This window comes from Trichoplax adhaerens, genomic scaffold (assembly GCF_000150275.1).
Source record: "Trichoplax adhaerens TRIADscaffold_7 genomic scaffold, whole genome shotgun sequence".
Taxonomy (NCBI): domain Eukaryota; kingdom Metazoa; phylum Placozoa; class Uniplacotomia; order Trichoplacea; family Trichoplacidae; genus Trichoplax; species Trichoplax adhaerens.
The window spans coordinates 2,822,383-2,848,159 of NW_002060949.1; the positions used below are offsets into that span (position 1 = coordinate 2,822,383).

Consider the following 25,777-nt stretch of genomic DNA (forward strand, 5'->3'; position numbering starts at 1 on the left):
TAATCCAAATTTCTAATTATCAATTCTGGATAATCAATTAGCAGTTGTATAAAGAATTAAACATTAAATCTTCACGTCGTTGTATTCTATACTAGCTGGAACTAATGTGATTGCCTTGCGATCCAATTAAAAAACGATACCCTAATTTTAGTTCCACATAAATTTAGTATAGTCTTGACTTTAGATCACTTTTTAGGAACATTAATCATTTCACGAGATAATATAAGGCGAAAAATGAAGAAAAAATTTTAAAATGCTCGAAATCGAATCGGACTGCAAGTACAACAATGTATTTATAAAAAGTATAATAAGCCCTATATATTCAAACTATGAATAAACGATAAAATTTCCGCACCTATTACTATCGATCACTTAAAGTTCCTTCTTTATGTTTAATTCGTTTTCTATTTCTATTTTTCAAGGCTATTAAAGGCTACAGCCTTGTTGATAAGTAAAGCTGAATGCTTAGCTTTCGCTCGCAGTAGGTATGGATGAAAAATGTAGCGATTTCTACTATCAGTAAGTGGATAAATCTTCGCTACATACTAAAATGTTCTATAGTAAAACGATAGTAGTAATAGCAAAGTAGAGTAAATTAAATATAAACCATGCCCATCTATACCAATTAGAATTATTACTATATCGTTATTTCACTATAAATAAGTTTTTATAAGATGAATTGGTGATGTCGATATCGATACAGAAAGTCCATAACTAAGATAACATTCAGGCGTGGTTAAATTATTTCCAAAAATATTAATAAGTCAAAATTTTGCCTTAACCTTGATAATTCATGCACTAAATATGTTCTTCAAACAAATAGAAAAATCTATTTAGTTTACGTTTTTTAAACGATTGAGATAGTTATTAACTCTAAACATTTGATTCTACACATTTGAGAGTGAGTAAAAATTTTTAAGTTAAAGGAAAAAAAAGAATGATTTACTTATTCATCTAGATATCTATAATCTTTAACAGACTTTTATCCAGGTTTTGACTTGCTTCTGTTACACGGACAAAGACAAAAGTAATATTTTTTTAATGATTGAGTTACAGGTATTCAAATTTAAATGCATTCTGATTTTATCAGTTTCAAAGTATAAAATCTTCATGGTGACTCTATCATTTGCTCATTAAATATTTGAGCAGATCTTTTAGCAAAATTAATAAGCATTTTTTTAACATAAATAACATATTGTTATGAATGCTTATAAGAGTTTAGTTTAATAACTGACAATGTTATGAATAAAGCTGCGGATAGGATGATAACATTGGTTGTCAAGCTAAGAGGTTAAAGAAAGAAAATTTCGTACGAAGTGGTGCGATAATCGCAATACTTTAAAGTTTTTCAAACGGATATATGACTTATAATTAACGCAATCTATCGTAATCATTTTCCAGTGCATGTTGAGGTGTAATGCGTAACTTAGCACGATAGATTTAGGGCATATTGAAATATAAAATACCGACATAAAAAACTCAACACTGCTTGAGAGGAATACTTAATGTAGTGTAATGAGCAGTAAAATTCATGGTACCGAAGCGGTACCTACAAAAGGATGACATAATTAATCCTAATAAAATATGACTTACCAGTATTAAAATAACGTATACGACTTTCATCTTTAGCATAAATTTGGATTGGTGCTACTATATCTTGGAATGACGTTGAATCATCAAAATTACGGAAATGGTTCAGTTATAAGTATTTTTTTTAATTTTGTCGGTAGTTCGCTCTTGATATGAGAAAAAAATTGCTATGATATTCCTTTAGCATAACTAGCGAACAATGATGTTATCACATTCGATACTATTCACCTTAAAGCTGTAATGATTAACTAGTATATTACCGTGATTATCGTGACAAGGTGACATAGTAGCATCCAGGTGTTATTCTGATTATTTTGAGTTCCTCATTAAGTATGTTATTAATAACAATAGTTTATTAAGGAGTCACTTGTATGAATTAATTCGTTGATTGATGCATTCATAAAACTTCTTTCTAGAATTCCATAGAAAATATCATATTACAAACAGTTAATACTTTGAAGGTAAGATTTTAGGCGATTGTCAATCACATTAAAATTTTATTATTTAATTATATGCTAGAAAATCTGCACGATGAGATGGTTACAGTAAACAATTGTATTTAGACAACTATTAGATTATATAAAAAGTTATTGAAGAAAGGATAATAAAAAAGTAATTATAGAAGCCTGTAAATGTCGAATTATTCAAGCGTTCAAAGGCAATTATAATTTATTTAATATTTATATTGATTGTTAAATACTTCAATGTTATTAGTAAACAAAAATTGTAAATAAAATTTGTAAAGTCTCTTTGTCGTTTTCAATTAATTAATTAATAAAATGAAAGTTATTTTTGGAAAAAGACGATAAGATAAGGCCGGTCATATCCATTATCAAAATTAGATTAATTAAAAAGTCAAGAGCTATTACAATGGAAGAGAAGAAAAGCGCCTAGGTGAGTTAATACGTAGATAGTATTAACACTATTTGTTCAATCAGTAAATGACTTTATAAAATCAGAATGTTATCTATTTATTGAAGTAGAGAATAGCCCTCATATTTGTAATGATATCACTGATTATCTCTAACAATTTATTCATAAATTAACCGGATGAATTACTGTTTTATTTTATTTTATAATCAAATTACTTGTAAACACAATTTAGCACTAAATCTGAATAGATTCTGTTGATAATTGTAGTACGAGTATGTAGAGAAAAAGATGTGACGTATATTTTTAACTGGTTAACCATCATTTTCTGGCTTATGAAAAATAATATTCACTTGAGAATAAAGAGCAAATTATTGAATCTTGATAAAATATATCTCAATGACTCTATATCAAGGCATCGTCTCTGAAAATAATGATAAAGTATTTTAGAAAGTATTTATGATTAGTTTTCGCTTTCCTTTCAGATACGTACTAATATTAATACTTCGGCCATTCATATCATCATAATTTAATAATTGTTGATTTTGATTACTGCATAATATATGTAAACGCCGATTTCAATTCATCACAAGTCATTCTCGTAAATACTGCATCTATATAATCCTGTAATAAGTGCGTCTCACAATAACTAGCTTAGTCAAATTGTATTTTCGAAAAGGCCTTTATTACAAGGTATTAGAAATAGTAGAGCAATAATTAATTACTACAAGAATTTAGTCTAAAATCTAAAGTATTCCGAGCTCAAAGCGAAGTGAAGTCTCTTCTCCTCTGTGAGCTCATCTCTGCAGTTCTTATAAACATTTCATTAAATCCATTTATGACAACTTGATTCATCTACAATCAGATATGAGTCATCAAACAAAATACTTTTCTCTAATGGTACATCATTATTTTCTACAATCTAAATTATTCTACTTAAGATGTCCCTACTTTTCGAAGGGCATCTTAACAACTACAGTGTTTCTAGCTACATAAATCTTGTACCATAATTAGTCAACTAGCTACTATAAGTCATCAACAATTTCTAATATAGTAGTTAGCAATCATCTAATATTACCTTCACGGTAATATCTATTCAAAGCAACCTAACTATATCAAATATAGCTATCCGTATAATCAAATACGGGTACATCACTACAAGTCCGTATAAGTTTTGCTTGCATTTTTTGTTTTTAATGGAGTTGATGTGATCCTAGGCTATCGGTGCCGAATGATAATTTAGCTGATTATTCAAGTAATACAATTTTCTTCTTAAATTTAATCACTTGCTTATTGTATTTATAAAATAAAAAACGATGTATCCCAAGCATAAAAGTACTAAATCTCGAATTAATTGTAAGCGTAACGTTTCTATCCTTTGATATTTTTCGCAATTATACGAAATTTTCTCTCCTATTATCGCATTAGTACTCTATACAGACAAGAATAATGCATATTAAGTGTCTTGACGGCAAGCGAATAGAAACTTTTCAGAATCGCACCTATATTTATTTTACACATACATTTTTGGAAAACTATCGCTTAATTTGAAGGAATTACAGCTACTCACTAGTTGCTTTGCTGGGACGTAGTTAATTATTCTCTTTGCATGTTATCATTAGAAATTTTGACAAAATTTACATATATTAGCATTACTGTACCACTTATTTAGACTGAGCAATATTGTAACTTTGTCATCTGATTTTCAGCAAGTTTCGAAATGCTTTAAATCGACGTCAAGTTATCGGAAATTTAGATTGTTTAAAGGCAACAGTTGCTAATGCATTACTTCTTTTTCCTCATAGTAATAGATTGATAGCCAATTAATTAATTAAATGTATTCAATTTGTTGACGTCATAACTTACCTCATAAGCTTAAACTCTTCTAAATCCTTATCAGAATTAAAAATATTGTGCTGGAGCCAGTAGTATTGTATTTATTTATTGTGATCTACTCATTGGTATAGTCAATCAAGCTAATGTTAAATGAGTATTGATGATGAAGCAACTAATATTGCTCCTTATACTGTCTACAACCGGGCATGGCTACTATCAGCACTTTTCGCCCTCTATTCGCTGCTGGAGGATCTAGACAGCAATAAATGTAATCTGTGATGATGCTCATTGAGTCTATAAATGTAAACTATTACGATAATTACGAACACTAAGTCAATAATATTTGTTGATCTTGAACTGCTATATAATACTGTTTTGTTCTTTCGTTAAAATGCCATAATTTAATTTTCTTTGGGTCTGGCAGAAAGATGCCTAAACGTAATGACAATATATAGTTGCCGTAAAAAAGATTACAGTATTTACTTGGTAACAATGTTTAGCCAAAAAATCTCCCTTACCAATTAAACAATCAATTAGTCCATTTATAAATATCCTCAGTCCCATATGTTCACGTAATTACGCTTTATACTACTGTACGATCATATTTCGAATAATCGATATATCGCATATGAAAACCTCCATATTTTGTTATCGTGAATACTTGTCATTGCGACATTTTAATATACTCGTATATATGTATTATGATATTTGTCCTAATACACAAATTTCGATCATATCTTATTAAATAATATTCCTCGCATTGATAGCACAGTGATAAGCACATATTTTGAATAATATTAACGTTATGTGGTTGTTGTAAAAAGCAAATATGCAATCAAGTCACATTAGTTATCCTTTTTTTCTGAAACATCTTCTGAACCTTTACCTTGATCTTCATCTTTATACCTAGGGAAATATCAATAGATAACTTATTATCATTATTTCTTGCCATATTGGAAAAAACTTAGCCGACATAGGTATTAGTAGATCATTTAACTTTTATATACATACGCAAATAGTTCCTTCAATTGGCCTTTTACTAGTGCCGTTAAAATAGTTGAACCAATACAGGCTGGCACCAAATATAATAATGCAGGCTACAATTTTGTATAAAATTTGTTTGTTAAAATGTACATTAAGTATAGCTTCAAGTAAAATAAGCATCATCATAAAATTATGCGAGAAGTCGCCACAAACAGTGAAAGTTACCTGTGCTGCTTTAAATAGTAGAAGAACTGCGACTGTAACAATTAGACCAATAATGTAAGCCACGAGTCCATTATAAAAATAAGCCTTACTGCCCTTATTAGAACTAAATTATTGCAGTAAAAATTAGTACCAAAGCTTTAGAGATAGTTTATCTTAAGCTTAATATAGTATCTAACCTCAAGTCGAAACGCAATAGCAATGCAATATAAATTCCTATTTATCAAAGACGTCATTCGGACAAAGAGTTAGTATGATTTCAATTCAATTTATGATTTGATATGTTTAATTGTAATAGAATAACATAATGAAATAGAGACCTCTTTACTGAGTTTAATTTACATCAATTAAAAGACATGATACTTAAAATTATACTTTACCTGGTATGACAATATCACCTAAACCTAGCATTGCATAATTTGTAGAATTGATTCCCTTTTCAATAATATCTACGGGAAAGATTACTATTGCGAACGATTAACACAAGAGAATATCATCAGAATATCAATGTTGTGTTAAAGATACCATAATGATACTGCTTCATATCAGTGGTTACAAAGGTGCACCTACAAGCGGTATAAGGTATTATTAGCCTTTTTAATCAGTAAGACCTACACTTTATAGGAGCTTCAAAGGAGGTCGCCACAGTAACCATAACATCAGTACCGAAAACCTATTGATATTAAAATTTAATTCATGTATAAAATATAACATTATCCTAGAAGGTTTAATACATTTAATAAAAATGTTTCTTTAAGTATCTCTTTTATGATGAGACAGATTGTGAATGATTATTAATAGATATCGATATTATAGCTAACCCAAAAGATGTCATAGAAGAAGAGACCACCAAGTAAAATACAACCCGTTTGAACACTGTAAAAAATATTAACTAGATTATTTACTGTTGTTAATTATCCACTATCTAGAGATACTATCTGGCAAGATCAACGTTACCTGTTCAACTGCAAGAGTTCAACCCCAGTCGACGCAAATGCTAGTCCTAAAATGTTGTTAGCGATCCAATGCTATTCGATATGAATAAAAATTTTTGAGTTCTTCTTAAAGACAGCAATAAAAATTTCTGTACATAAAGTTGTTTTGATGTACTGTATAATGGACTGCAATTTCTCGAGATGCTTCGATAACTATTTTATTACAGTATATGAGTAGTATGATACACGGTATCGAGTGTGTACATAATGCGACTAGTAATGTATACATGTATCATTAAAATCATCATTTTGAACCCTATTCTATTAGGACTATACATAGCATGTAACATTTATTTCAGTATTTATTATATCTACCTTTTTAATAAAATACCAAACATTAAAGGCAGCGGATAAAGCCAAGGCCATCAATGTAATGTAATCGAATTCGATATCGTTTAAGGCTAAATAATTAAAATAACATTCAAGAACAAATTCTAATAAGTAACTATTTTAAGCTATTATGTTAACTTGTCAAAAATTGCTATTATTTTAAAGATACTTCAAATTTGCCTAGATGTTATTGTAGCATCTTTGGTAATTAAGTAAGCTTTAATAATCGAGATGATCGAAAAACTAACTCTCTTTCTTTTCGTCTTTCTTTTGAATAAACAGAAATTGGTAGCAAGTTTTAGGTAATATACCTCTAAAGATTGGTCGGATGACTGGGCTAAAAAAATGCAAAAGTATTTTAATGACAGTTGAACGTGATCAAAATCGAGCTAATACTGACTGCTAATTTCTGAAATTATTTATGACACTATTTACTACATAAAAGCCTTCGCGGTGACTTTGAGTCACCAATACTTACTCCAAAATGGACGTTAAACAACCGGTACCAAGAAAGAAGAAGTAGCCAGCTAAGAGTAAGTTAAGATACTCTTTGGATAAGAGCTGCAAAAAAATAAAATACATATTTTATTTTTATACGCGTTCTGTATATTATGAAAGATAAAGCGATTGAATTTTGTAAGTCACAAAGGCGTAACTTTCTAGAGAGCGATTAATCCACTGAAAGTGCAATCGTCAGTTAATAAATCAAATTTTTTTATCGTTACAGCAACATTTATTTATTATTACCTTTATGACTATGTATAGACTAAATAGCGCGCCACTGGCGACTAATGGAAACATGAGGGCGTCTTTAGAATTCATAGTCTCCACCTTTCAAAAAGATTGATTGCAAATAGAAGTACGTAACTTGTTATAACGATAAGACACGCCACATATAATATTATTAATAATTAAACGTGATAGGAGGATTTCAATTTTTAAATAAATATAACATTACAACTTTATGTTGTGAGTAAAGAATAAGTTAGCTTATTATTGCAAGATACGGTAGAATAAGTGGTGCAGTTTAAAGTCGTTACATTCAAGATAATCAGTTTTCTTGGAATCAAGGCATGATATGCGCGTATAATACAGTATATTATACGTCTACAGTAGTACTGTATGATGCGTTTATTATTTTCAAGCAGACTTGTAGTGTAAATAAACCTAAAAAGCTTACAAGTACAGTATAGTATACCGGATGGTGACTATAATTATAAGAGTCGGCTTAGGTTTGATGTATTATCACTGTTCTATAGTACAGACATAAATATTCGTGAAGTAATAAAATTAGTATACACACATTGTTTGATGAATGACGCAAAATCTTTCCATCAAAGCTAAGAAAATGTTGTCCCCGTACGTCTGTACACAAACGTAGTTATGTGCATACTTTTAGCTTATTTGTACGATAGTCATTGCTTGTTGTCAATTATGAGTGAAGATCGTGCTTAGAATCATATTGATGGACGGTATTAATTATTTCAATCGATATAGCAGCAGCTACGGGCACGTACGTCTAAATTTGAAATACGTCATTGTGTACTGGGGGAGATTACGTTTTAGACCAAAGTTATGTAGACTATCATCGATCAAGGATAATATAGTATACAAGAAAAACTATTTAAATTGTCCAACGCATCCAATTCAAAGTCTGGTAATTTGATCTAAGAGCTTTTTACTGTGCGAAAGTAACTTGAATTAATCTCGATTACGGGACACCTTTGAATTGCATCACTACGAGTATTCATAGTACAATAAGCGGAAATTCATGTCTGCATAATACGGATACAGTTGTTACAGGCATAGCCGAGGATTAACGGTGATTTTGGCCACTGTTCCAAAATCTTTAGTGATTTATATACAGTCAGCGATAAAGCGATATGGAATAAAAATGTAGTTGGAGAGCTTGCTAATTGCAAGCGAAGACAAATGTTACGTTAGCATCGTAAATGAGAATCTTCAGTAAATTTGTGTATTGGAGAGTACGTGAATGCAAAAGTTGAAGGGTTCTAGTATTATACTGTAACATTTTACTCATTTTGACATTAACTTAGAATCAGTTTGCAAATTTTATTGATTAACAGTTGGTAGTTTGCTGAAAATTGTTCAAGGGTAAAGGTTAAATTATGCAAAACTCTTTTCTACTTTCATTTTAATATCGTTGCGTAATAATGCTTTCCCGATTAAACATGGTTTGCTTTCGCTATGTAGACAACGTCTTATTTATCGCTTTATGGCGTCATCGTAGGAAAAATTCAGACTGTATCAACCCTATACAAAGAATAAACTAATAGACATAAAGTGGATATCATGATGGTACAATATTTCTAACAATACTAGGAATGGAAGGATTAGTAAATTGAGATAGACAAGTTATGGCCGTATAGTCCATTTTATTTTCAAGATTGACGAGAACTACAAGCGATATCCAGTTCTACCCTCACGTCCATCCACCAAGTATATTACAGTACTCATTCATTGCTATAGGATGATACAGTAGTATTACATTTATAGACTATAATGTAGTGTAGTGTTCATTTCATTGAATGAAGCCCTTTCAATGCAAGACGACTTCATTACCCTAGCCAAAGCGTTAATGACTATTCGCCGCTATGACTTGGTGTAATTATTTTTCGATCAATCATTTCAACTCTTAATCAACATGTGAAATGGATCCGCTTTGAAAAGATTGGTTTATTGGTGATTGCATTTTAAAGCGTATAAATGCAATGACAGCTTACCTTGGATTTTTGCGTACGATAAAAAGACCGAAAAGAGCCATAACAAATAGGCAAGATAGACATGATAATTAAGCCACTATAAGCTACGGCTAAGCCAGTAGGGGTTCCTTTAAGTGATCTTGTAGTCTTATTACTTTGCTCGGTTGCATTTTCAATGATAGCAGAAACAGTACTGTTGATTTCCTCCATATTTACGCTTCAAAGTTAATTTTTTTCGAGCAATCGAGAATAACTGCGTTGTCAAGATCGAACGAGAATCGCTCAAGTGAGGCAATAGTAACGACAACTCGATGGACGTCAGCTATTGTACTGATAGCATTAGAACCAGACTTGATGTCCACTTCTGCGTGTAGGTACAGAAGTACAGTACTGTACAATACAGTACAGTACTGTAGAGTAGTACTGTACTGTATGATCAGTATGTACTGTACAGTACAGTACAGTACCAGAATGTACAGTATTATGTGCAGTGTACTGTACAGTAGTAAGTACTGTACGCGACGGTAGTACAGTATGTTGCTACGATACCAGGTACTGTAGCATGCCTGTACAGTGTACAGTACTGTACTGTACAGGCATGCTCAGTAGGGTGCAAATTCTACAGTATGCAGTACAGTACTATCATTTCAATCTCCGGGAGATACTGTACCCGTTGACCATTGAATGTGCTAGGCACTGTACAGAAGTACTGTACATACTGTACTGCGGTATGATCTGTGTACAGTACAGTACAACTAGTACTAATGTACAGTACAGTAGTACTGTATAGTACTGTACTGTACAGTACAGTAGTACTGTATGTTGCTACGATACCAGATACTGTAGCATGCCTGTACAAAACTGTACAGGCATGCTCAGTAGTGTGCAAATTCTACAGTGTACAGTAGATATTAAACCATTGACTGTGCTAGGTACAGAAGTACTGTACTGTACAGTGTACAGTGTACAGTATGATCTGTACAATACAGTAGTACAGTACAGTATGTTGCTACGATACCAGGTACCGTAGCATGCCATTACACTGTACTGTACTGTACAGTACTCATTGACCATTGACTGCGCTACTGATTCATGTTACGGGACTACAGACTGTACTGTTATACTGTACACTGTACAGTATACTGTAGACTAAAGTATCAACTAGCCCATGATGCCGTGCGAGCGTGCATATCCCACTACGTCACCGTTGTGCTTGTGTTGCTGAAGTAGACTCGTTTAATACATTCGCTAATCCGTAGGATGGAAGCTATCCCAAAATAACCTCCAGAAGTAATCATGTATACCTTACTCTATGGATTATGGAAGTATATGTTTCAGAAAGATGAATACTACGTTCTTATTCTTGGATTAGATAATGCTGGTAAAACGGTAAGGATACGATGATGACAAGATCCATTTCTTGGCGACACAATTTTACTATTTCTTTTTTATCCATGGTTTATATTGAATCGCTCTCAGTGCTGCTGAATCATTCGGACTGCTTCTACTAGTAGTACGACTAAAAATTGAAAGATTCAAAGTCTCTTGATTACTCTATCATCATTCAATTTTTATAATAAAAGCCTTGATGATTTAATTCCAACCATTCAGTGCTCAACTTAACCTGATAAACATGATAGTATGCGCTAAATTGCGCTCAAACCATAGAATGAGAGTAATGTTCACTTTGCCGGTACATGACGATAAGCTAGCTAATGGACGATGGATAAGTATTGGATTAATGAAACTTTTAGACGAGTTAACATAGACACCTTGACAACATGGTATCGTCTTAATAGACAATCTTTACGCTTTTCTCGCATTTTCTTCGGTGTATCGTATGTAAATCCAATTCCCGTATTAGATTAAACAAATAATAGTATACATTTCATCCATTTTCTCTTCTATCAATACAAACTCATGTATCGTATCGTCGATTCCACAACATCTGTAAAGAAGCCTCTACTTCCTATACTAAATCAGTAAATCCCCCCCCCCCCAAATGTCCATGTGTATAACTAACCTATTTCGTTTACAAATAAAGTAGAATTAGTATCTTACTCGTACAAAATAGCACATCCTATGGAACATTGGATCCTTTTTACCGTTATATGAAGAAAACATAGGGGAAATAAACAGCATGATAATATGGATAGAGGAGTTAGTGACTTGGAGATTATAACGCAATATGGAAAATCCGCAGTACTGTACAATACTCAGCCATGATAGGACTATGCTTATAATCCTTGATGGATGGTAATCTATCCTAGAGTTTAAAGGACGCCTTATTAATTAAAAGTACTAAAATTTGTCTGATTAATTTTGAAATTCCATTACTTATAGACATTTCTAGAAAGGACGAAAAGTAAATTTTCTCGAAATTATCAATCCTTATCCGCGGATAAGATTTCACCGACCGTTGGACTAAATAGTAAGAAGTAGAACGTAAACCTTCTACAACCTCAAGTTCTATCATTATTACGATAATGATGATAATTGCCAAACTAGAAATTGAACTCCATAACTCATAATGTCACACAATTGAAGTACTGCAATCGATGCCACAGTTTAAATAAAAATTTTTCTTCTACAGTCGGAAGAATAGATTTAGGATCAATTAGATTACGCTTTTGGGATCTTGGTGGCCAGAAGGACCTTTTAACTTTATGGGACAAGGTAAAACATTATACCTTTCTACGTCTGTTTTTCTCAAAAGAGAATATTGCATTTCTAATAAACCTTATGAGCACTAGAATCTTATGAGATTTGACGGTGTATCTGCTTCTTATCTTCAAATTTTTTCATACATATGCATTATTGGATACTAGTATTACTCGGAAGCCCATGCAGTCATATTTATGATTGATTCAACGGATAAAGAACGTTTGTCTATGTCTAAAGAAGCATTCGGTGAGAAGTTAATAAATGCATCATATCGGTACACTAAGATTCGGCTAATAATATAATATATTCTCAAATGGACGTATTTTCTAACCAGCAATTGACCTTCTATTTCCATTCGTAGATGAAATGATGGTACACCCAGCATTAGATCGTGTACCTCTACTTGTTTTAGCTAATAAGCAGGATTTAGAGGTATTATCGATATCTTAGCTTTGTAAAGTGTACCATTAAAAATGATATGGTTGTATGATAACAGTTATGATACATGGTACTTGACAAAACACATCATTTTGTTCTATATCTTTCTTCATTATTTTTAGTCCGCTATGGCGTTGGATGAAATAAAAACCATTTTTAATGAGAGTTTACAAAATCTTGGCAAGAGAGATTTTAAGATTCAGCCAATTTCCGCTCTAAAAAGGTAATTCTCGTTTAGAATTGGATATTAAATTTGATTGCTTAGACGTGACATGTTTTCTTTTTTAAATCCGAGTATACTTTACTATTTCTTAATGGAAATTTTTATACTTTAGTCAAGGCATTCATGAGAGTATCGACTGGCTAGTTTACTGTGCAAAGAAAAATAGTGACAGGCCACCTAGCACTCGTGAAATTACATCATAAAATTGCTATGGTATCGTATCTGGCTACTAGACAATTTTATCAATTTTCTTTCTACAATTTTAACTTATGTAACTTCAACAGTAAGAAATCAATATCTAGATGTAATTCAGAATTACCAAATTTATACGACGATAAGTTATCTAGCACTCATCACAACTAGCGGAGTGATCAATTAAAGTAAAATTAATGCATAAAGAGTCTAGACCAAGATGCTCCAGCCCAAGTTGTGCTTACGGGCAGACTTATTCCTGATTGATTTGTTGAATAATAAGAAAATATACAGCAGAATGAAAGAAATATATATATTCTAGGTGAATCTCTTAAGTACCCGTTGCTACATTAGACTTGCAGTTTTATTGCCATCAAGATAACAATAACAATTTGCATATTATCTACTTCTCCCATGTACAATATCTAGTAGTGCTATATTTAGGTATTTTATCTACCGTAAAAACAAATTCTTCAACACCAAATAAATACTGTATCATATTGTGCTTTACTATAGTTAGATTAAATTTAAGATTTAAATTATGTTCATAAATATAGCTCATATACAAGCAGCACATTTAAAAGATTAAAAGAAATGTATAATTCATTCTTAATACTTTTGCTATTGACCATTCTGGATTATTTAATTACTGCATACCGATGTACAGATTTGTTATCCCTAACATCACATCCTGCGATCGATGATGCAAACTTGTATTTGCTTGATAGTATATATTACTAATCAACGTTTTTATCTATCTTGTCGACGTTTAAAGCAATATGTCGATGTGATCATGTGGTTTTAAAGCGCTAATTAAGATGATAATCAAACCATCAAATTAATAAAAATGTCCAAATGCCTGATATAACCTGTCAAGTCAAAATAGGCTTTAAATCTCTTTAAATACTTGCTTAAATTTTAGCTAAAGAGATAGGAATATCTTTCACTTACCGTAGCTTTTTCACACTTTGATTACTAGTTCGATAATATAATTAATTAGTACTACAACTCACCTAGCATACTGTGTGATATGCAAAAGATATATTGTATCTGACTGTTAATTGCAGTCTACAGAAAAAAATTAAACTAGTTCAAGTCGTGAAAATTTTACAAGGTTACGGTAGAAAGCTTACATGGAATGGAAGTATAGCCTGGGTGTTTCTTATACTGTATTATTGGTTTATTTACTTAGTGTAACTTTACGTATAGGCACATCTAAAATATTAGCATACGTGTATTGTATGTATTTACGAGATTTCACTTTTTCATGCTTTTAAATATTTCTGAATTGAAGTCATTTAGCATGTAGCAAATTGTTGCTTTACGGATACAATGTGCACGTATACTGTACGAAAGTATAATTAGTGTCAGAATATAGTTAGTATATCATATTATGTGCTGTATCAAATTCTTTATTATACAGTAGAAACTCATTAGAAAGAGCATATTATATACTGTAAGTAGCCTATATTCATTTAGGTAATACCCGTACACTAACTAATTAGTCTCATTAGATGCAGATCTGTGTCTTTATCCTCGCTTTTAATCGTAAGTAACAATCTCTCGATAGTAATTACATTTTTCATTTCGAGTACTCGTATGTGTGCGTAACCAAACGATATTAATGTTTTTAGATTAATATCATACCGGCACAAGTACATCTGTTCCTGTTTACACTCGGTATCCTGGGACACTGAACTAAGTATATCATAACATTTCTTGTCATCTTTAGGATAAATAGTGCATATGTTTTTTTCTCGTAAATATCACGGGTACATTAATTACCACTGTAAATACGGTACATTATATGCCAATAATCATGGTCTCCTGCTATTACGTTATTTCTCACACGAACGAGTACTTTATGCAAACCAATATAATTTTCATAATATTTATGACAAATTCTATTACTTCATAATGCATTAATTAGATTTCACAATTAAACAAAACTATAGCGAATGATTTTTACTGTTACGTAATACATCAACAAATCTACAATAATTGTTCATAAATTGGGATAACAATTTATCGATACTTCCTTAATGTTTATAGTAATTTAGCGTAAACTAACAACATTATAATACGGCGTCCGCCTGCAAGGTAACAGCTATGATACTAGTACCATTTAAATTATCTGTACTTATTGTCAGATGTAGATGAGAATAGAGCCTAGTTTAACTTGCAATAGATGCCTTTTAGTATAAAATAGTACTTGCATTAAAGTAGGTCTTTCTATGAACACTGTGATACTCTAAATGTAGGAGATTAAAAGACCTCTAAAGACAATAATAAAATGCACTCTAGCCTTCATTGTTAAATCAATCAACTAGGTCGATCAACTAGGATGTAATAGTTTCTATAGTAACCATCATTTGCATACTATCAATAATAATGACGATAATATAATATCGTCTATGAAGCAGTGCCAGCTAATTGCACTCTTCTACGGATTGTTTATACAGGTTGGTCAGCATTCGATCCAATTCGGCAATAGTAACCCCTTGTATAGGAGTATAGGATGATATTGGAGTAATGTTTAGATTTGAGAATTACAGTTAATCATAAATAACGGTAGCTTTAGCATATTCTACGATCGTTCTTAATTAAGTCATATATGAAAATGAAGAAATGGCACTAAGAAAGCATTGAAAGTTTTCCACTTCATCATTCTTAATAATCATGATAAGTAAGCTACGATGAATCTAGTATATTTAATACTTAAAAGTTAGATCTCGATGATTTCCTATTTACTACAATAGTAAATCCTTTACTAAAAGTTAATATTGTCATGCGTTTTTTGATGCACGATTATACGAAGGTGAGAAAATGGATGTCAATGAAGATAATTTGGTGAGTAAAATGCTATCCAGAACTGAGAGTCGGAATTTTTATGCCAATATGTACATTTCAGTTTACACTGCAATTATCATTACTGTTATGTGATCTATTATTGCACATTTAGTTATAAATAAGTTGAAAAGTAGATGAAAATTAACACCAATATCAAAATCTTAAGTAATCTTACAGTTTATACCATTTTATTTACAACGAATTTCAACCTTTTTTTTGTCTAGTAGCTTAACTGCTATTCTCAGATTGTCGATAAGTCCAGCTAGTATCCATTCTTTATTACTAACTAATCCCTGTTTTTGGATTGTCTACTATGTAGTTAAGATAAATTGAAAAGTTTGATAAAATTTAGCAGCAATTCTGTATACTATAATAGTCGTAGTATTCCATTCATAGCAAATTTCACTCTTAGTAATCTAATTTTGACCTACATGTTGTCGATTATCATGACTAATATGCCATCAGCTATTTCGATATAATCGTTACTATTGGCTTGATTATCGTATAGTCTAGATTTCTGAAAACATCGATGTTATGATCTCGAGCAATCCTATATCATACATAAATTTTGGTTATACTTTCCGTTCTTTCGGTCGTGCAGCCCAATTTTAACTCTTAAATTGCAGATAGATACGTCTGGTATATAATCAGTTATCACCTCCTAGTGTAAGATATGTCTGGAAATTTACACTCAATTAAAGAGTTTATTTTTTATCACTGTCGTACAATATTGCTAAACTATTCCACCCTTTTAAACTGAAAACTTTCAAGTAAAATTAATATAGTAAATGCAGACAACTTCATCCTCACGTTTTTAGATAGGAATAGTTTATTTAGCTGTAGAATTATAGTATTACTTTAACTATAAAGACTGAAATTTTATATTAAATACTAGATAATAAATTATTCATTCATAAATTGAACATTTTATATAGGAGACTAAGTTAATGTACGACCAACTGCTGGTAGAATTTCTGAATGAATATTTGGCTTCACCGGTAATAATAGACAAAATCAAACGATGACTTTTCTATATTCTTAATTCCTCTTCATAAGAGAATTTTTGATAGAATTTTTACCACTTTATACGTTGCATTAGACTTTTGGAGAGCGTATAACTTACAACTACAATACGGGCAACTTTGAAAGTCTACGAGATGAATTAATTGATCAGAAACAATTCATTAGCAGTAAACGAACAATTTTTATACCACCAGGATCACCCGATCCAAACTCATGTACTTCCATTCATGTTTACGTCAAGGTAATAGCTACTATAATATATTCTTTCAGCATTTCAAGCAATCATTTACCTCTTAAAGGTCATTTTAAAGGTATAATTCAATGTTACGACTTCACTTTGATACTTCTAGAGTATAGAGAAAAAAATTGGCTTACAATGGTTCAAGTTACATCGATTAAAATCGTTTTTACGTAGCAAATCCTACTGTGAATATCGTTTAGCGATTGCTATTGATCAAAACTGGGCAGTAAGTAAAAACTTTTTACTAGTCTTTGCTTACTAAATAAAGATATGCTAAGTTCACTTTACAGGTCTTTGTAGACAGAAAATACAGTACTAAAAGACATTTCACCATCTATGTCCTAATTTATTATTGTCTTATTTCCTTTCATTTCATTTAAATTTTTGAATAGGATCATCATAGTAAGAAATATTCTGCTACAAGTAAGAATAGCAAAATAGTCGATAATCTTTCTGTTCATGTTGCCATAGTTTCATTTTATTTCGACAGTATTTTTAAATAATTATAGCCATAAATTGAAGCTTCAATTTCTTCTAATTTATTACTATTATGCTGAATTCAATAGAAGATTCCAGATTTAATGTAAACAATCAAAAAGAAAGTCTAGCTAATTCTAAAACATCTGTAAGTATTGTTTATTTGATAATTTATAGGCAACATCGTTGGCAAATATAGTTTCGATCGATTAATATAGACCCTAGTTTAAATTATCGACTATAAGTAACAAGTAGGTGCATGTATAATATAATTGTAACTACAAGATCTTTGCAGCAACTATTCTAATTAAAAAGCAGTTTAAGGTGACAGCATTTCAAATATAGTGGCATCTGAATCTTAATAGTTTTAGTGTGATATCCTATAACCTATAATTAAAAGATTAAATTATGAAAGTAAATGTATGATATAGTCGTGGTAGCTTTAAGTTTTAAAAGAATAAAAGTTGTAAGCTTTTTCACTGATAATAATGGTGATCCAATTGGCAGCAGAAGAATGGCACATTGTCTATGGCCGTATCGAAGAAAGTTATGGATGAATTTAAAGAGTTTATCCAAGATAGTGATGGATGCAAGTATTTTAATTTCTGGGTAGATATTGAATATGCAACGTTACAAAACGACCTAGAAAGTGACGAAAGTTATTCAAAGTAAGTAGCCCAAGAAGATTACGGACTGTAATTTTTATTCCAAATTTTGATTTTGTAAGGTATCTCTGTCAATAGAGAAGCATTTCTATATGAAACCGTTTTATCGGCTACATTCGCTATTTACTTTTTTCTACCTATAGTATAATCCGATTAATTCGGGATAAGTATGTTAATAATGGTAGCCCAAATCAGTTTAATAAAACATTTCTTGACTCAACCGGGTTGTATCGCCTATCAGCATTAAGTGCTAAAAAATTATTACATGTACAACAAAAGGCTTTTACAGAATTAGCAAGTTATTGGTGAGTAAAATAATCAATGAATCTACAATTATATTAAGACAATTTGCACATAATCAGTAACAAAACAATCTATAAATTCACCTGTTAACGTTCATTATTTCCTACAGTAGCTATTAATCTTGAGGATAAAACTCTATGTCCTAACTATTAACTAGTATAACTTCCTTCATAGTAATGCCATTAGAATATTAATTTTTCTAAAAGTAAAAGGATAGTTATATTAAATCAACATTGACAATACTTTTCACTTATCTGTTTAAGGTTGAAATATTTATAGAAGTATAGGATTAATGGTTGTGATGAATCAATTTTGTTAGAATTCTATATCGTAATTGTCAATTTAGTCTTGCAATTCTAAAGTAAATTTCAACTACAGCAGGCCAGCGGAACATACTTCTTCTTATGGTCATATTAAATCGATTTTATTGTACTGTATCGATATGTGTTCATAGCAACCTAATCCAGATTTAAAAGTAACGTAAATTATTTTAGTAGCTTCTGATTTAGTTATTTTCTTAGTATAAACGGTACAATTAAAATACTAAGCTGACACAAATCTGCGTAATAAAATAAAGATAATTGCTATTTTTATCATCTAGTCTCATATTCTAAAGAACTTACATAGGCTGTAGATAATAATTTAGTTAGGCTAATAAGTTATACAAATAAAATAGAATATTTATATCCATTGCATCATAAGAGATGTTATTATTTGTCAATGATAACAATGAATCCTACGTGGTATTTTAATTTTAATAACTTGATTATAAAACTACAGGTATCCTCGTTTTATGATATGGTATCAGCTGCAACATAAGTCCTTAATCACAGATAGCTCAAATTCTCATCGACAGATTACCAGATCAGTGGCTCAATCATTGTCTAGGCCTAGCAGCGCAAGTAATCCATCTAAAGCTGTTTCTCTATGTAAAGTCTCCTTTCCTAGCGAACCTTATTTCGAAGAATTATCCATACCAAAACGTCGACCCCAATCCGCAATATCGGCTCGTAGTAGACCTTCTTCTGCAAGATATAAGGTAAAATCCGACTATCTTATTGCTAATTAAAATTATCCATAAATCCACCTCTAGTTAATCTTTCTTGTTACTCAAATTGTGCTTTTTGAATCATGGTATGCTTCCATCTGCATAAGAATAGAGTTTAGATTATCACATCATTGTTGTAAAATTGCTCCATAGATGGTGTACTATAGAAGAAAAATATCTCGATTTTTATTGCAGACAAAATCTTTAACTCAAACACCAGGCTTAGTCGATCACTATCGTCAAACTTTAAATCAAGTTGACAGCGATCATGAGAGTACCAAAGCATGGAGTCAAAGAAATGAAATTACCAATTGTGAAGGAAATGGCATTAAGACAATTATTACTAACAAGGGTAAAATGGTGCGTTAATATAGAAATTTCCTTTTAATGTCATCCTGTTGCTAAGCTTGCTTAATATCTAGTGCATCGATTAACATATTTCCCTCTATACATAGACCAAATAAGCTTTTTTATGATCTATTAAGATGAATAATCAAAATTAAATGATCAAAAGATCTACAGTAACTTTTACTATATCATAGTCATGTAATTACATTTGCCTATTTTAAATCTACCTACATAGCCTATAAATGACATGATAAAAATATAAAATAGATATTTGTATCCAGTATTACGGTCTCTTGAAGATAAGTAGTCTAAATTTGATATGACTAAAAGATCGATCGTAGTTTTAGAAGAAGACGTAGTAGATTTTTTGTTACAATATCAAACTATTAATCTATAGTGTAGCCTATGATATACCCTTTTCCTGCAACTGAAAAAAATAAATAAGTTTTTAGGGTCCATCATAGCTGAATAGTCGAAGTGAAAACGATTACAGGATCTGTGATAGCTTTAGAGTGAGATCTGATGAATTTATTATTGAACCATAGCTATAAATCTATAGTAGCCCATGACCTCCTACATCTTTTCTCTATACGACTAATATAAATAAATTTCGTGATCCATCGAAGATGAATAAAAAAATGAGACGATTAGAAGTTAGTTTTAGAGTGAAATAAGGCGAATGTATAAAATATCATAGTTTCAGAATTGATTTATTGTGACTTTAGAGTAAAAATCAAGACAAAAATGTTACTCTATGTTAAAATATCGATTGCTTTAGAATAGAATAGAATTAGAGTATCTTTTAAAAATTTTATGTACGCTTATTTCAATTTCTTTTAATGCTATCCCTCCTTTAGAACGAACCTAAAAAACAACTCATTGAATACTATGATCAAGAACCGTTATCCTATGATAATGAAAGCTTAATCCAGTCATTGCGTATTGCCTTGGAGAATGACTCCAACTGTGGAAATTATTTTAAAAATTTCTTACAGCAGTCTGGTTGTGATCAGGTAACGTCAAGTTTGAATACAGCAGTGATTTTCTACTAATGGTTCTTATAGGGTGGGATAGCAAGAAATCATTTTATTCTATTTTTACTTCGTATAGTAAAGGAATACAGTAGTAATCTTTTATAAAAGGATCATAAGTGCTTCGAGTAATACTGTTATAATAGCTGCTTCTTGTAAATAGACGATATTGTTTAGTTATTATTAATTTACTTTCTGCAGAGTATTAAAAATTGCCATCAGTTATGGCATGATATACTGGAATATATTCAATTCTTTCACGAAGGTACTTTTAACGAATTTAAAGTGGGAAGCTTCGCCAAGGTAACTGAAGAAATAGTGCGACTATAATTCGATATTCTAACAGCAGTCTTATAACTGGTTAATCATCTAAAAAATTCTAAAGCTGGTAATTTAAAGTATGCATATCCTACGATTTATTCTCCTAATAATTGTTACCACCTTTCAATCGTGCAGAGAATTTTTAGCGACTATATATTGCCTGGTAGCCGATTCAATATTCATTGTAACGAAAAACTACGTAAAAAGGTCATTAAGCAACTGGATCCGCCTTATGAAGATTTATTTGATAATATTGAAGATTTTATTTTAAGAAAATTATTACCGCCTTGGAAGAATTTCTTACAATTTGATAAAGAAGAACTATCTAAAGTCAGTTCGATCTTTCAAATCTTAGCGATTGCTCATAAAAAGAACTTAAAATAATTATCTTATTTGCGGTAGTTCCCTTCTAGGCAATCTACCATTTTAGTTTTTTATTATTTTGAAAAATTAATAATGGCGTTAAATATTTTTAAGACAAAGTCTATGTAGTGTACATGGACCTGTATACAGTATTTAAACTAGATAGGTACAATGGCCTTAAACTGATGTATGAAATATCTTTCATTCTACACATATTTTAGTTACCAAAAATGTCCATTTTAAGATATGTGGAAACTGAAGAATTTATTCCAATTTTGCAACGTGGGATCGGAGTTTATTCTGAAGACTGTGATACAGAATCAAGTTTATACATGGATTCATTTGAATCTATGCTAAGTCAGCACAGATCGGCCAAGGTTACAGCAATTTCACTCAAGTCACTTAAAAATTTTTGTCTTTGATTGGCTGAATTGTCGGACTAACGTTTTCTTATGTACTTGGTTAGAAATCAGATAAAGATTCTGTTAGCTTTATGGCTGCAGCCTTGGAAGCTCTCAATGGGCAGCATTTTGTCGATGGTAAAGGCGATACAGACAGCGTAGATGGCTCCAACAGTGATAGTAGTTTTTCAGATGATGACAGTGACCTTAAAGGACCGCAGACATTTCAGAAGACATTAAGCAATCGTAGTGAATTAGAGTTTCTTCGTAAATTTTTGGAAGAGAAACAATCTGTCAATGATTTACTATGTTTCCTTGATATTGAGGAATATCGTCGAGTGCCCCATACAGATGGTGCAACACGAAATCTATTGGCTAGCCAAATTAAAGAGAAATACCTAAATAGGAAATATTTTTTCAATGCTAATAGTCCTGCTAATAAAATGGTTCAAAAGAAAGTAAGTCGGAAGTAGATGATTTTAAAATATTTTCGAAATAATTCGATTGCTGTATTCAATAAAAATTGTTACAATAACAGTTCCCATGGTCATTTACACAGAAACAATTTCAGTATTTAAGTATCCATTATTAAATTTCTTTCCTCTAAGTTCTAATTAATTGATTATTAGAATGCCTATAGTGATTCTGTGCTTGCTTATCCACTTCCATTGTAGCCTTCTAGACAATTATCGTTAGCTATCTCTTGCTACTCTGATCTTCAAATAATGTCCTATTCTACTGTATATTGCTTCGATAGACTAGTAATCCGTTTTAGCTGCTTCTGTCATTATTTTTATACTCAATATTTCAATAATGTCCTATTGTAAATTATCTAGACAGACTAGCAAACCGCTACAATACATCCTTGACTCTCCTTTTCACTATGTTAGCATTAAAGTGATGGGCTATAGGGAATCATCCATAACCAGATTACTATACAATCATTAATAACTGCCTTTTGCTACTCGAATATTTAAATAGTTTTCGATAATATGATATTTAAATAGATTAGTAATAGCTATGCAACACCTATAACTGCCCTGTCCGATTGCAAGATTTGAATAATATTCTTTACTAAATTACCCATAGGCAAACTGCTATATAACTGTCATTACTTATTACATTTTACAACTCTACTATTTAAGTAAAACCCTGCTGTAAATTATCTAGATAGACTAATAAAATGCTACACCTCGGCTTGACCACTTCATAATATGTTCTTACACTAAGAAGATATTTGAATATGTTTTATAGAAAATTATCCAGATGTAGACTTTTACAGATTCATCATCGGTTACCTCGTACTATTGTAAATTTCTAAAAACTACTATACGTACAAGCAAACTGCAATAATATATCCTCAGTATTATAGAAAGAAACTGTCATGTTCACATCTTTCACTATTCTTGAACCATTCCAATACTGAAATCAAAATTCTATTCTAAACTATCTAGATCTATACTGCTATGCATTCAAGTAATAAACTTTATCCGGATTGTCCATCATCATCTACATTAATCAGTGTGCAAAAGATTTTAAGAGCTAGACTTCAGAAGCATTGGTTTCCCTTATTTCTACAAACCGAAGATTTTAGAAGGAGAAGAGCACAATCAATGAACGCTAAATTATTCAACTTTAATTGTAGCAACTCACAACAGGGCTCGGCATTAAAGGTAATTGTGTTCGATAAGTAATAGGTAATCGTGTTCGATATTACACATAATTAATCAAACATGAATCGAAATGAATTATAGGATGATCATTACTGCACTGATCGGTAATTCCTGCATTAAGTAAAAGCTGTTTTTTTGTAATTTCTTACATCCCTGGTCTAGCTCCTGCGAAGTCGATGGAAATCTTCATCATATGATTTAATTTATCTTCGAAAAACCTTAATTGATGCCGAAAAATCAGTTAATTTTCAACATTTCCTAGTTGCTAAACATAATCTTTTAGAAAGCAATGTTTTATTTTGGCGAGAAGTTCAAAAATATAAGGTAATCTTGTCTCTATGATATTTTAACGGGATTTTTATATCTTATATACTCATATATTTATATAGCATAAATCAATAAAAGTACTCATTTCTATTGATTTTATGTACAATGATAAACTGAAAAAAATTAGCTAGTGCATGAGTTCAAACTAAGCGTATTCCAGCTTCAATTGGTTGTATTAAGCATCTAATTATGTCAGTCGCTCACTACCACCCAATCTAAACATGACTTCAGTATGAGCGTAGTTAAGTGATTTAGATTGAAGGCCGAAAAAATGACGGACTTAGTTATATATCTGTAAATTATTGACATATTTTTAAAAATTGTGGCATGAAGTTAGTTAATTGTCCAAAATTTCATGCGCACGTCTAACTCTCTAAATGTAGCATGACGAGTTAAAATCATGTTTAAGCTATACATGAGGGTGCATTTTAAATTTTTGTTTAGGAATTATGTCATTCTCATGCGGAAATTACCTTCAGAATCAGTAAAGCGAAAGCCATCATTAGTCGATTTATTGATTCGGCTGTTCCACCACGCATACAAATTAGCATATCCGTAGATATTGCTAATCGTATTGTTGATCAGCAGAGGCAGGCTGGACCTTATATATTTCGTGAAGCACAGGTAAGAATGAATGATTTTTGATTATATTACATATAGGTTAATACATAAGTCCTTTCTCTCGGCAATATATAATAAGTATTAACCATACTATTATAGCTAACAGTATTCCGCGGCCTCTTTGGCTATTGGGGAGCGTATCGAGCCTTAGAAGCTACAGTCACTCCTGATTACTTTGCTACTGCGGCCGAAGAAGCGAAAAAACAAAGAAGAGAAAGATTTACTATTTATAAAAAACAGATAGATGAAGCAAATAAAAATAATCAAATGGAAGATAGCAGTATTGGTGGCGATAGTATCGGTGTCATAGAAGATAGTGTAGAACCTGAAAAGTTGATTAATGATCATCACACTTCATTTCGTTATTCGATATATTGTAAGGAAGGTATGGCTACCGACAATGTTGACATAAATGCTACCGAAATCAATCAGAAGAAAAATGAAGATGTTATTGATATTAAGAGTGTAAATGGTGAAGAAAAGGAAGAAAAACTGGAGAAAAAACAACTGCCTCCACGATCAAAATCTGCACGTTACAGAAGAAAAATTTCCGATTCACTGAAGGAGAAAGAAGAGCAATCTAATGTGATAGATAGAATCGGACTAGAATTATCGACAACGAAACAGCTCGATAAAGAGGATGTATCAGCCAAAATCACTGTTGTAAAAAATAAATCTCGCCCTTCAAGTGCTTCTTCTGCTTCTATCATGACTCAGTCTCCTCGTTATACTACTTGGAAAGGTAACTCTAGCCCAAATTTATCACCTAAACTATCAAAACAGGTTCATTTGAGTGAAAAGGACGTTACTAAGTTGAAGGTCAGAACTCAGTTGCGTCAACGATCGCATTGGCAACAAATCGTCAACCCATCTTTACCAACCTGTCAAGAAATTATATTACGGCGATATGCAAATAAGTTCGAAGTCAAATCGAATCATAAGAAACATTAATGTAAGGTAGTACTGTTAATACTACAATTGATCGAGATTTTTGTATCAGGTGGGCTTGTACGTGCTA

General features: G+C 31.3%; 3 protein-coding genes across 3 annotated transcripts; 2 read left to right on the forward strand and 1 right to left on the reverse strand.

Annotated features, from left to right (window-relative positions):
- Window positions 1-5,141: 5,141 nt before the first annotated feature.
- TRIADDRAFT_58104 (uncharacterized protein) lies at window positions 5,142-9,760 on the reverse strand (the record flags this gene model as incomplete). Its single annotated transcript, XM_002114333.1, has 13 exons — window positions 5,142-5,202; window positions 5,308-5,393; window positions 5,506-5,608; window positions 5,682-5,718; window positions 5,883-5,951; window positions 6,118-6,175; window positions 6,324-6,378; window positions 6,460-6,530; window positions 6,813-6,898; window positions 7,076-7,164; window positions 7,306-7,388; window positions 7,575-7,658; window positions 9,572-9,760. The coding sequence occupies 13 exons, from the start codon at window positions 9,758-9,760 to the stop codon at window positions 5,142-5,144; spliced, it is 1,071 nt and encodes a 356-aa protein (XP_002114369.1).
- Window positions 9,761-10,846: 1,086 nt separating this feature from the next.
- TRIADDRAFT_58105 (uncharacterized protein) lies at window positions 10,847-13,078 on the forward strand (the record flags this gene model as incomplete). The annotated part of the gene is made up of 7 exons (XM_002114006.1): window positions 10,847-10,939; window positions 11,894-11,981; window positions 12,144-12,226; window positions 12,379-12,460; window positions 12,576-12,646; window positions 12,775-12,875; window positions 12,988-13,078. 7 exons carry the CDS (start codon window positions 10,847-10,849, stop codon window positions 13,076-13,078), a joined length of 609 nt encoding a protein of 202 aa, XP_002114042.1.
- Window positions 13,079-15,893: 2,815 nt separating this feature from the next.
- Window positions 15,894-25,710, forward strand: TRIADDRAFT_58106 (uncharacterized protein; the record flags this gene model as incomplete). The annotated part of the gene is made up of 19 exons (XM_002114007.1): window positions 15,894-15,917; window positions 16,853-16,915; window positions 17,017-17,181; window positions 17,291-17,407; window positions 17,574-17,604; window positions 17,748-17,806; window positions 18,166-18,326; window positions 18,467-18,628; window positions 19,407-19,665; window positions 19,870-20,034; window positions 20,880-21,035; window positions 21,255-21,356; window positions 21,510-21,704; window positions 21,959-22,114; window positions 22,204-22,596; window positions 23,593-23,811; window positions 23,974-24,135; window positions 24,583-24,762; window positions 24,859-25,710. 19 exons carry the CDS (start codon window positions 15,894-15,896, stop codon window positions 25,708-25,710), a joined length of 3,621 nt encoding a protein of 1,206 aa, XP_002114043.1.
- Between the last annotated feature and the right edge of the window lie 67 nt (window positions 25,711-25,777).